A 13,044-nucleotide genomic window follows, 5' to 3' on the forward strand; every position below is an offset into this window, starting at 1 on the left:
GAACCCAACCCTGTGATATCCGAAGGCTTTATAAAGCTTCATTTGACACCTGCAGCTGCACCTGCTTGCAGCTTTACCAGTCAGCTACGAATCCAGGATTTCATCATTTTAGATGTCCTGGCCAAATAGGTGCATCTTGCCAAATAGGTACCCTTCCAAAAGCCAGGGGGGCTCAGTAATGTCCACAAGGAGTGAATAGCAGATAGGAAGACCCAGTATCAAGCTTTATCATCAGTACCTATAAGCTTCTCACCTTGTTGTAGGGTCCAATTCTCTGCTGGGGTTAATGAGCTCAGCTCTCTCAATTTAAGTGGTGCTTTGTCCACTTACTCCACCAGAAAATGTTCTGGATGAGCACGGATCACAAAGCGGATGGGAGGCAGTTCTTGAGATGGCATATATAAAACTCTAAATTAACTTTATGCATCTCTCTCAGCCTAACAAGTACCTTGAATTTCACCAAACAGTCATTTGGCTCCAGTGCAACCTAAAAATATAATGCTTCGGCCTTCAGTAATAGAAGAGCTTAGAGCATAAGTGCCCATATCATTATAGTTTTAGTGCTGGCAGTATTGTTAGCACAGCACAAGATGAAGTTAAGGACAGTCCCTTCCCCAAAATGTTTACAGTCTAAAAGACAGGTATATTGATCAAACAAGCTGTGTTGGGAGAGCCAGGGGAGGAGTTAATTTAAATTTTATTTCACAGATGGGTAAATTGAGACACCAGCAGATTAAACTCTTTGTCCAAAGCTGCACAGTGGCTGAGTGGTAAAGTCGTAAATGGAATCTGTAAGTCCAGACCCCAATCTCCTTTTCCAACCACTAGACAACACTATCTCCCTTACCTTGTGAACTGTATGGAATATGCAGTATTCTTATAGCCTGTCAGTCTCAGGATATGAGAGAGACAAGGTGGGTGAGGTAATAAAAGACGTTACCTCACCCACCTTGTGTCTCTGTATGGAATATGGCATCTGATGCCAGATGACAACATTTTCACCTCGTTCAGGGAAAGTAAAAAACACACTGCCCTTCAGAAAGGGTCCTCAGGTATGATTTTTTTCAGTGTTCCAAAAAAAACCCCACACCTTTGAAGCTCACAGACATCACTCATTAAAATATTATTGTGCCTGTTTGTTTGGTTTCCCTCTGCCAGACAAATGAAGAGACCACAAAGTCAAATCAATGGAAAGCACATCTCAGCCCTGCCAAGGCCTACTGAAGTCTGTGCAAAGACTCCCACTGTCTTCAATGAGCTTTGCATCAGGCCCATATGTATTGGAAAAAAATACTCCTTAACAGCATAGCTTGACAGCAGGGGCATCTGTAAATACTGCAGTGTGAATGCTGTATTTGAGAGCAAGGGAAATGAGGGTCTGTTACATTGTTCATAAAGACATTACAGAATAAAAACCTAATTCATAGTATTGCACCATTTAAAAGTGATTAAAATGAGGAAATCTTAACATTGTGGGGTTTTCCCCCTCTTCTCTTAGCTGTGGACCAAGGAGTATGCTCTGTCTGCTGTGATGCAAAAACACCTGTCTGAGAAACATGAGAAGATTATCCAAGGTGTTTTAAGCCGATTAGGTGGCCTCAGTGAGGAGTGAGTATGGTCTTATCACTTTTAAGCAATGCTGTAAAACTGCAGGTGTAATGAAAAATTCTAGGATAATCCAGGCTTGGGTGGGGAGTGATGAAGAGGGACTCTTCAGTTATTCATACAGAGAGAGAATTACCATAGGTTTTAAATTGAATGAGCATTAATTTTTCACTAGCTAAAACTGCAAAAATCCTATGATAAGGAAAAGCAAACATCCTCACTGTGTCATATTAATGCTTACTAGTGATCATGATGGGTTACATGTGGATCTTTCCTCCTGGTAGGACAAGCTGTGGTTTGTCAAAGGGTTTGTTCTCAGTACATTTATTCTTGTTTCTGAATCACCCCTAACTTTGCACTCATAAATTTGCCTGCTACCTAGGAATTTGATTTCTCTGTCTCACTTTTTAGCAGGCCAGGGTCCCTGCTATAGACGAACCATAGCCTCCCACAAGATGAAGTGCTCAGTTCACTGGTCTTCTCTCTTGACCTTAATCCTTTCTGCTTTTAATCTGATACACAACTGTACATATCTGTTGATACCACTTGCTTCTTCCTGCCCACTCTCTCTTCTTGTCTTGATGAAGAAAACTACAACTTCATCTCCTCTATTTCAGCTAAATATCTCCGACAGATACAGTTCCTTTGGGTAGGAGTAGCCGTCTCAATAAACACAACTCTATGTCTTCTGTCTTTTTTCATTAAGTCACCAAGTGTCTTCATTGGACCATGACTTTGACATTGTCTGCTACTCTGAAAGCTTTCTCCTTGAGTATGCATGCAGATCTGGCTTATCGCTGTCTCTGCCTCTGCAATATGCCACTGTATACTACAGTCTTGATACCATCTTTTGCACAAGTCCTTAGTATTCCTTTATTTCCTCTGACTATTGCAATTTTTCTCCATGACCTCCACGTCCTGAATCTCCATTATGTTCAGAAAGCTGATGCCACCCTTCTAACACACACTGTAGTTGCATGCCTACCTTGCCCCACATCCTCAGACAACTCCCTTAGCTCCCTATCCATGTCAGGGGGTGGCTCAAAATTGCCCTCTTTATTTCTTAAAATTCACCATGAACTTCCTCGCTCCCCTCCACTCAACTAACACTTATCTTAGCTCTGTCTTAATTTCTTTGCCTCCTCTCCTTTTATTTTTTTCCTTTTTACTTTATCACTACAAAATTGGAAAATTGTCATAGTGACACCTGTACTGTATAACTCTGTAAAGCATTTTGGGATATCATTTGTATGACAGACCCTGCATTGTATTTGTTGCAACTCTTTCATCTATGAGTCATGACCGTCATTGTTGAACATAAATCCGCAAAATAAAGTAGTTTGGTTGATAAATGGAGATTAAAAAGGCATAATCCCTTTCACAGGTCTGCTAAATACATATTACGGAAGCACAGACTCTTGCTGTGTTCAGTTCTCAGAAGGTTAGCAGTCCGAAATGTTGCTATGGCTGCTCTGACTCACATGAAAATGTCCCAGAAGAAAAGCTTGCTTCAGGAGCTAAGAGAACAACATACTCTGCAAAAGAGTTCCTCACACTGTCAAGATGAACACCAGTGGCAACTACAGAACGCAATGGTATTTATAGTTTCCTGACCATTTTTGCCATAGTTCTTGCCTTGTATAATGTCTGGCATTGAAAGCAGCCTTAGGAGTCCCAAAAAATTAAAGAATGACAAGGAAAAGAAATAACCTCTATTCAAAAATTTATCCATCATTGACATGGAAAGTGCCTTAGCACAAGTATCATCGTTTCAGTAGAAAATTACAGTTTCCTGCAGCCTTAGGTATACAAAGGACATCACTCCTCATTTAGCTGCAAGGCTACTCTAGCAAGAACAACAAAGATTTTTGTTTTTTATTTAATATGAAAGCAACAGTTGAAACATACAGTGCTAGCATGTAAAGGAAACAGGCTCATGCAACAAGATGAGAGAGATTCCCACCAGAGCAGCGATTAATCATGCACTTTAAAGGCCCTTCGTCGGGGTAAAGGGTTCTTATGTCTCTCAACAGACCCAAAAATATGTTCTGTGGTGGTCATTCACATCCACTCGAGAGGCTGGCCATCTTCTCTTTTTCCTTCCCTAACTCAGCAAAGTCCTCTAGTTGATGTATTTTATGTCTTTCTAGAGTTGATGGGAGTTAAATATATCCATTGGCCCATCTTGAGTGTCTGCTTCCAGGAAAGAAGTATAGTTTGTATCTTCATGACCTTTCTGGAAGGTTAATCTTCAGTTCAGTTATTTTCTTATGTATACATATTATAGATTTCAAATATCAACACTCCCATCAGGCACTCAGGTTAGTCCCCAACCCAGCCAACACTGCTGGTTGAATTTCCTATGAAACAGAATGTAGCTGTCTGACCTATGGAGAGTGCCTTCAGAAACTAACTCCACCCGTAGCAGATGAGTAGCTTCTGTGCAACTCAACCCTGGTCTTTCTTCAATTGCCTGCCTATTATTTGACTCTATCTTTCATTCTGGGCCTTAAGTAGGAGGGTCGGCAACTCTGCAACCAGATCCCAGTATACTTTGGATACCCATTTGGTATGGCTTTGTCCATCAAAGTATTCCCTACTGAACGGAAGAGTCTTGTGTATTATAAATAATGCCTCAGATTAAAGATGAAAAAACAAACATTTTTTCCACATTCCTTGCATTTAACCTACCTCCCACTTGATACCCATATGAACACTGATCTGCAGCAGAGACTATGTTCCTCAGCAAAATAGATCTGGGTAGATCAGATGCAGGGCATAAGGAGTGTTTCTTTCATCTTTCCCCTCTTGTACTGCTCTGCAGAGGCCAGCCACAAACTGGTCCTCTAAAGAAGTGCCAAGAACAGCACCTTATGATTCCCCCTGCCACTGGAGAAAGGGGAAAGGAGCGGACTAGCAAAAAAAGACAAAATCCAAGAATGTTAAATGGGATCCTCCAAAACTAGACTCCAGAGCCCTTACATGAGCAAGGGTGGGAGGGGATAACTTAGACTGTCTGACTGAGAGTCTGTAAATTGTTTACTTTTACAGTATTTTTTAAAACTCATTTAAATTTGAGCATATGCCATTTTAGATGTGCTGCCAGACAGCGTAATGGGGGCAATGAATCTTCTAATTTAGTATAAAAATGTAAATGTCATTCAGGAAAACAGCAACACAAACCCAAAGTTCAACTATGATGAGATGACATTTGTGCCTTGTTTGATTTTTTTTTTTTTAAACACATCTGCCTGAATTATAAAGAAAGATGTGTCAAAACAGCCCAGCATTAACATGGGCACCATCACCTTGCAAAATACCTGTGGGTAGTTATAGTTCTACTCTCATTTCTTACTTTCCGTGAGAAATGTAGTTACTTGGAGCAGCTGCCAGATTAATTTTTATTTTGTGGGAAGCTTAACCTCAAAATAAAGAGAGAGAAAGAAAGAAAAGCGTGTCCCTCATTTCATTCTAAATAATACTTATCTGAAATGCAGTTTTCATGAACACTCTCTTCAATCTTGTTCCTGTTTTATCCCATCCTACTCCCTTACTTACATTAGTGTCAGGTTCCAGAGCAGTAGTCGTGTTAGTCTGTATCAGCAAAAACTACGAGGAGTCCTTGTGGTACCTTAGGAGACTAAAATTTATTTGGGCATAAGCTTTCGTGGGCTAAAACCCACGGATGAAGTGGATTTTAGCCCACAAAAGCTTATGCCCTGTAGAGGTGCGGACTCACCCCTGCAGTGCCTCCTGCTGGTGACTTCCAGGAATTAGCTCATTCCAGCTCTGGAGCACCCTCTGCAGGCTGGTGATCTGCCTGTCCTCTCTCTGGCCCCCGGGTCCCTCCCAGGACCTGGTGCCCCTTTAACTGGGGTGCTGCCCCCTGGCAGTAACCCCACAGTTCTGGGTCTCCCCCTCCCAGGGGAACCCTCACTCACTATCCCCACTTTGCCTCAGTCTTGGCTACTGCCAGTCATCACTTTGCCCCTGTTCACTGGGGCAGACTGCAGTGTATCAGCCACTCATCACAGGCAAAGGGGTTTGGACCTGCTGCCTCTGCCTACCTGTGGGCTGCCCCTTGGCAACCCTAGTACCCAGTTGGCCTTACCCTAGGCCTGCAGCCTGGGGGTTTCCAGGCCAGAGCTCCCCAGCTCCTCTTGCCTTCCCCCAGCCCTGCTCCAGCTTAGGTACCCAGGAACACTCCCTAGCAGCCAGGCCCTTCTCCCTCTAAAGGCAGAGAGAGAGAGTGAGACTGCTTCAGCCCAGCAGTCCCTTTATAGGGCCAGCTGAGTCCGTTTGGGGCATGGCCACCACAACTGCAGCTGTTTCCCCACTCAGCCTGGGCTGTTCTCCCAGCCTGCCAGCCCTCTCCCAGGGCTGGTTCCAACCCTGTCAGGGCTGGAGCTGGTCACCACCCCGCTACATGCCCAAATAAATTTTAGTCTCTACAGTGCCACAAGGACTCCTCGTAGTTTTTTCATATTAGTGTGACATTTCGACTTGAAAGGACAAGATGTGTCACAGCATAAGGACTCAATCCAAAGGATTTGAAATCTGCTGTAATCCTGGGACTCATCTGAATAATCTGAGCCCTACATGACATATTGTTTTTAAACACTGAACTATTTCTCCTGGAAGCCGTCTGCTATAACAGTACCTTGCTCTTATTTAGCACTTTTCATCAGCAGATCTTCAAGCGCTTTACCGAAGAGGTCAGTATTAGGACTGGCTGGTAAACAATTCCATTGTGCAAGAAACATTTCAAGGTTTCAAAATTAATTTTTGTTCCACTGCACAACAAAAATTAGAGCGCCTGGAATTCTTCACAAAAAACATGAGACAGAGACCAACCCCTCCCCAGCACACACCTCTCCAGCCAGTTGCCTAGTGGTTAGAGCATTTATGTGGGATGTAGGAGACCAGGTTCAGCTCCCTGTTCTGTTTCTCTCTCTCTCTCTCCCTACCTTCAGAAATTCCAGCCTGGACCTGAGAAACTTCCTGATGACATTTTCATTGAAACCATCACCTTTGCACATAACATTTCAGTTTTGGCAAAACAACAGTTTTCAATAGAAAAGTCTTGCTGAAAATTTTTCAACCAGCTCTAGTCAGTATCATTATCCCCATTTTACAGATGGAAAAACTGAGGCACAGACGTGAAGTGACTTGCCCAAGGTCCCTCAGCAGTGAGCTATGCCATGTTATTTATGTGTTAGCTTTCTGTACGCTCACAGGTGGGTAGCACAGAGAATGTGCTTCAGAAATGTGGTCTTTTCAGTGCTTCCCATTTGGAGGGACTTCTTGGGATTCAACAAATCCCTAGTTTGTTGTGTGCAAGCAGTACCTGACCAGCTTCTGCCATCACTAATAGGTATCAATTAAGTAAATAACATTTATAGCAGACAGAGTCAAGGGATATAGAAATAATTGCAGTGCCTGTAGAAAGGAACATGTTCCAAAGTCTTTTTACCTTACTTATTCTCTCTGGCTTTTACTGACTATATGTTTAAAATGTGCCTCATTTCCCCCTTCTCTCCTCCTGCTAGAGAGGACAGGTGTTTTGCATTAGTATTATCTTCTAAGACCTTACAATATACTGTCCTCATCACCATCTTATCTGAGTGCCTGAGCATAGTTCTTTCTTAGTGCCTTGAACTTCAAAGGATCCCAAAGTAGTTTTCCTACTTTCCATATAAGAATTGCTTCATTCAAAATGCAGCTGCCTCTGGGGTGAAACACATCATCCATTTAACCGTGCCTAGCAAAACTGAACAACAGTTTAGGACAAAATGGAAAGAAAAATACAAAAACAATTGAAACAGTGGTAAGCAATTGTAGTTACCCAGGTTGGAATAAAGCCAGGTCACTGAGGTTAGCACACTAGCTGTTCAAAGCTTAGCTACCAGAAGTGGTCAATACCTCAATTTCAAATCTTATCTGAAAGAGGACACTACCCCCTAGTAGTACACATGATGAACGTTCTAAATACACAACCACTCACCCATCTCTGGAGGGAGCCAGAAATAGGTACATACAGATGTAGTCAAAGACAGCCTTGTTGCAAGAGTGAAAGGAATTTCCTTTAAAAACCACACATACAATAGGGTCCCACAACTTCAATATAGCTATTAAGATCAACAGACTTATCCCAAGGATGTATTTTTCTCCTAAAGAATCAAGAGTCTAACGCCCAGTTATTTGGCCATAAAGATACGTAGTGGAATGTAGCTCTCTTATAGCTTTTATCTGATTACTAGGAATCTCACATTCTGGAAGAAGAGGAGAAGCTGGAGGAGGAAACTCAACAAACACGTTTGGAATTTCATCAGCAGTTAGTTGCAGAAATCCAAGAAGCTCTTCAGCTTGTGCAGCAGCACATGGAACAAGTGATTGGGCAGGCCTTGCTCCAGCATGCCCGGCAAGAAGCTGCTAAGCAAAGCTCTGACGATGAAGAGGACTTCAAGGTATTTGATCTGTCCCTAACAGTCTTTTTAGGAAATACTTTCTGATAAAATGGAGAGACATTATAGTAATGTTTTATCCAGCATAAGGAAGCATCACAAGCAGAAGAATTACAACTTGTTATATGATCTTACAAATTCTGTATAGAGATACAGAGCTCTTCTGCTGACTCATCCTGGCAGCCAGACCAGGTCTTAGGCCCAACTCAAGAGTATAAGAGAGTTGAGAGCTCTCTCCAAGACAGAGAGAATTAGTATGGTTAGGAGCATTTTGGGACCACTACCCATTTACAAGGAGTTGAAGGTTAATAAATACTATGAATTAAACAGAATTATTGCCAAGTCAAGACAAAAATTGGTTAACCCATATTACAGTATATAGCAAGATGGACAGAGATAAGAGGAGAAGCTGCTTAATTTACTGTATAATGAAAAATGGGAGAGCTGTGTGTGCACTGTAGTTCATTGGCAGTCTGGGATGGAATGGGTCATGGAGACTGAACCCCTCCAGATCAGGATTGAAGCATATTAGTAGGGAAAGCTTGCACTGTCACTATTCGTGTTGTACGTTTCTGTGGATAAACAGAGGACCCTATTTTCCAGAACATCAGTCTGGCCCATTTCACAAGTATTAAATTCATAGACATACACTTGCACACATGCGGAAATCTTCTAAAGGTTAGCGTGCATGTCTTCTAGTTTGCTTCTTAAGCAGACAGACATTTTAGTTCTTCCCTTGATAAATTAATAACTACTTGTACTGTGTATTGCAGGAGAGACTGATAGAAGCAGCTGTAGAGAGTGTATATGTGACCAGCAATGGTGTCAATAGACTGGTGCAACGCTACTACCAGCAAATAGAAAAAATCATGGACGGGCATGAAAACAGAAAACTTCAACAGCTGAAATCCTTTCAGGGTATGAAGAACAGCAGCAATTATGTGGTGTTAAGCTTTACTTTTGACAAATGCCATTAATGTATGTGTGCTTATGTGACAGGGCCCCTCCTTCACTACCTAGTGAACCTCACTGCCTGGCCAGTTCAGGTGGTTCTGCGGTCACAAATGTATACCTGGCTGGTTAGTTATATAAGAGGGCACACTTAGCAAAAGATAAACTATGCAACGTAGGTTTGTAGCAAGGACAGGCTTCCCTGCAGCCCACCCAAGCTTCCTTGTCAGCTACCTTTGCTTCCTGTTTCCTGTCCTTATATTCTCCTCCCCCGCCACACACACAGTTACCTTGTTAACCCAGTGATTGCCACCCAGGTGCTCACAATCCCCTACCACAAAGTGTATAATTGCCCTCAGCTGGGCCTGCAGCCTTCCCCAGGCTGCAGCACTGTCAGTGGTCAGGATGCTGCTGTTAGCACCCTGTCACCACATATAAAGATCTTTAAACAAAAGAGAATGTAACAGTATGTCACAAAGAATTGAATTTGTAGATCTGCTTGCACCTTCAAAAACAATACAACGTGCTGGAAGTATAATAATTATAGGCTTTGGATTCCAAAATGTTACCAGGTCACCAAACTAAGACCTTGGCTGTACCAGACAATGACCATCACCTCCCATTCAGTTTTCTGTGCTGAAGCATGCGATACAAGGGGTAGGAACTCCAATGCATTTTAAAGGCTGCATTGTTGAATGGGAGCCATGCAGTGAAGGGTCCCTGTCTGTGTCATTCAGGGTCTCTCTTGAAGGTTTTGGCCATGATTCAGCAGTGCATCCCTAGTCAGCTCTGAACTTAAAAACCTGCTTAAATCCCAGTGTCTCTGATGGGCCTAAGCAACTGGCTACAGTTAAGCATGTGCAAAAATATTTTCCTAACTAGGGTTGGATTTAAGCATATGCCTAAATGCTTTGCTTAAGCAGGGCCCTGAATACCTTTCATGACTAAGTGACAAATTATGGAGTGAGAGTTATGGCAGTTGCTCATTTAGAACATTTTGTTGTCTATTTGGATAATATTAATGGTTCAACACATCAGTATTACTACTTACAAGCTGTGAGAGATTTAAATTTATAAGCAGCTGCTAAGAATGCGGTTTTGCTCGTTGATTGAAGATCAACACTTAGGGGGAAAATATTATCATTGCATTACTTGAGTATAAACCTACTGGCATGATAGAGCAGAAATGTATTTATGTTGGTAATAAAAACAAGAGTGTATTAGACCCTCAATAATATGATCTAGACCTATGTGGCCCAAGACACACCCAGTGAAGAATCACAAATCAAACAAAAAGCAATCATAAATTACTAGAGTGAAAGAATATTGAAGACCCATGTGCCTTTACTGCTATTCATCTTAGGTTTTTAATAGCTATGAATCACTACTTCTCTTTTGTGATTCTTGTTTTAATTGTGTTAAGAGAGAGAATTGTATACCACTTACATCTATCTTGTAACTCTTGCCACTAGCCATTAACATCGTTTCGCTTAAAGTCGCATTTTTCAGGAACATAACTACAACGTTAAGTGTGGAGTTCCTGTATACACTGCAGGTGTGTGTAAGATGTACTTTACACACTAAAACAGCACTAACTTTAGAAAGACTGGGATTATATTGAATTGTGCTGATAAGAAAAATTAAATTAATATATTGTCACAACTCAAAGTAAAAATATCCCAGGATTTGTTATTTTGAGCAGAAGATTTTACAGAAATGTTATTTTAGCAGAAAGGACTGAAAATAACAGACTCAGAAAAAAACAAGAAGAAAATGAACAAACATTGAAAGAAAAAATGAATCAAGGCACCCTGAACACGTCATCTGCAGTCCATCAAAGGTGAGAGCAGGCAGGAATATTACTTATTCTTGATATTTAAATCTTGTGAGTTGTTTCAGTTTTGTGAACCGAGCTGTGATTAAATAACTTCAAATAACAGATCACAAAAATTTGTTCTTAAACATTGGTTTGTGTTTTGCCTTTAAAGAAAAAGGAAAGTGTAGTCTCAATTTATATGTATCTGAGCTCAGAGAATTGCTCTGTCACTAGTAAACATTTTGATGGTCATTAATCACGGTACATAACGTAACACACAAGTAAGGCACTTGCTATCAGAATTTTTTTTAAAAAAACAATTTCAAACCATGTGCTAACTTTTAGAAGTTCTTTGAAGTAAATATGACATTGAGACTGCTGCTTTCAGATACATTATAGTCTGTCTAATCTGGTTAAAACACTGAAAGTACTCTTGTTCACTTTTGAGTAAATGTATACTGTAATTAAGATAAAATTAAGGGATCACGAATAACCTTATTTAAAATGCAAAGAAGAGTACAATTAGCATCCTGTGCTTTCAAAGACACCGTATTATATTTAGGGCTAGATCCTCCAAATGGATCCAGCCCGTAGAGTATTAGTGTAATTAATGGATTCTTATCCAATCAAAATCAATAATTTGCTACATTTGATTTTACACAACTAAGATCCTGATCCCCAAAGCCATTACTAACGGATGTACTGTTTACGAGAGTAAAAGGTTCCATTTTGCATGTGTTTGCAGGACTGGGCCCTAAGTCATGAAGTTTGTGAGATATTTGGTTTTGTAATCTTTTCTTTTCTGTACTATCTTCAAAAAGACCTAACTTAGCATGAGGAGTGACACAGACCGTTTCATTTTGACACATCAGCCAGGTTAAGCATTTGTACAGATATTCTGCTAACTCTGACTCACTGGAAATCATTGCTTAAGTCCCTGCTCTTCATCCTCATTTGTAATATTACTCTTTAGAAGGAATCCATGCAACTAAGGGTTGTAGGAAAGATCTCGTTGCCCATCACTCTCCCCAGTCTTTGTCACTGGTTTTAGAGATGAAACAATTCACCTCATTTCACAAAGTTTAGCTGTTACTTTCTCCATCATATATTTCATATAAAATACAATGAAGTCAACCTTAGTACAAGCAGAAGTACATAGTGATGGAGAATGTAGAGTTTTGTTAATCCAAAGTAATATCTTAAAAATCAATCATCACCACTTACTCCACACTTGTCATTGTGATTTCTTCTAAGGCCAGATCCTGGTTCTAAGGAAATCAGTGGGGAAGCTCCTATTCATACACATGGAACGGCTCCTGTTGATTTCACTCGTGGTTGGTTTAGGGCCTCAATTCAGTTGTTTCATTCCATGCTCAAAGAGCAATTAGAAAAAGTCAACATTCTGTAAGCATTCAACATTAAAATGGACCTCGATTAGCTGGTGGTGTATAAATAGTATTTGTAGGGATAGCTCAGTGGTTTGAGCATTGGCTTGCTAAATCCAGGGTTGTGAGCTCAATCCTTGAGGGGGCCACTTAGGGATCTGGGGCAAAAATTGATCCTGCTAGTGAAGGCAGGGGGCTGGACTTGATGACCTTTCAAGGTCCCTTTCAGTTCTGGGAGATTAACATATCTCCAATTATTACCTAACTGAGAATGCTCTAAGACAGTGTTTTTCAACCTTTTTGTGCCGGCGACCCCCTTTGGACTTAAAAAAAAAAAATCATGACACCCACCCCCTTTACTAAGGCTTGAAAAGGTAGGGGGCTGATGTGGCCCAACCCATGCCATATGGGGGCTGGGGCAGAAGCCACCCAAGCCCCACCTAAATCCGTTCCGCAACCGCCAGGTTGAGAAATACTGGTCTAGGATATCAAAGGCACTAATAGTTCTCAGGAATCTCATGGGTGACTAATAGCGCTAATATAATAACCGATTGGAGGAAAGAAGCATTTCAGATTCAGCCAAGTTACAGAAATTCCAGTTCTACTGTACTAATATTAATCTTTGGCCAGCAAACCAAGGCAAGCAAAGAATACATTTGCTAATACAAGCACTGTTTGGCTCAGTCTCAACTAAGCTGTGCAATACCAAGAGTGAAATTCCTAATTCTTCTCTCTTTTAGCTGTGCTTCCACAAGTAAGTCCTCTTGGCACATGGATGATACAGGAAAAGACAAAAGAGCTGATCTGAATATGTCAGCCTCTA

General features: G+C 41.2%; 1 protein-coding gene across 1 annotated transcript in view; it reads left to right on the forward strand.

Moving 5' to 3' along the window:
* The window catches only part of EVC (EvC ciliary complex subunit 1), a 67,510-nt gene that overhangs the window by 53,339 nt on the left and 1,127 nt on the right, over nt 1–13,044 (forward strand). Inside the window, exons 10-14 of the mRNA XM_039542051.1 lie at nt 1,499–1,608; nt 2,990–3,200; nt 7,866–8,072; nt 8,843–8,987; nt 10,749–10,860. Of these exons, the coding sequence (XP_039397985.1) occupies nt 1,499–1,608; nt 2,990–3,200; nt 7,866–8,072; nt 8,843–8,987; nt 10,749–10,860 (785 nt within the window). The remainder of the gene's footprint in view (nt 1–1,498; nt 1,609–2,989; nt 3,201–7,865; nt 8,073–8,842; nt 8,988–10,748; nt 10,861–13,044) is intronic.

Source organism: Mauremys reevesii, linkage group 5 (assembly GCF_016161935.1).
Source record: "Mauremys reevesii isolate NIE-2019 linkage group 5, ASM1616193v1, whole genome shotgun sequence".
In the NCBI taxonomy this organism is placed as follows: domain Eukaryota; kingdom Metazoa; phylum Chordata; order Testudines; family Geoemydidae; genus Mauremys; species Mauremys reevesii.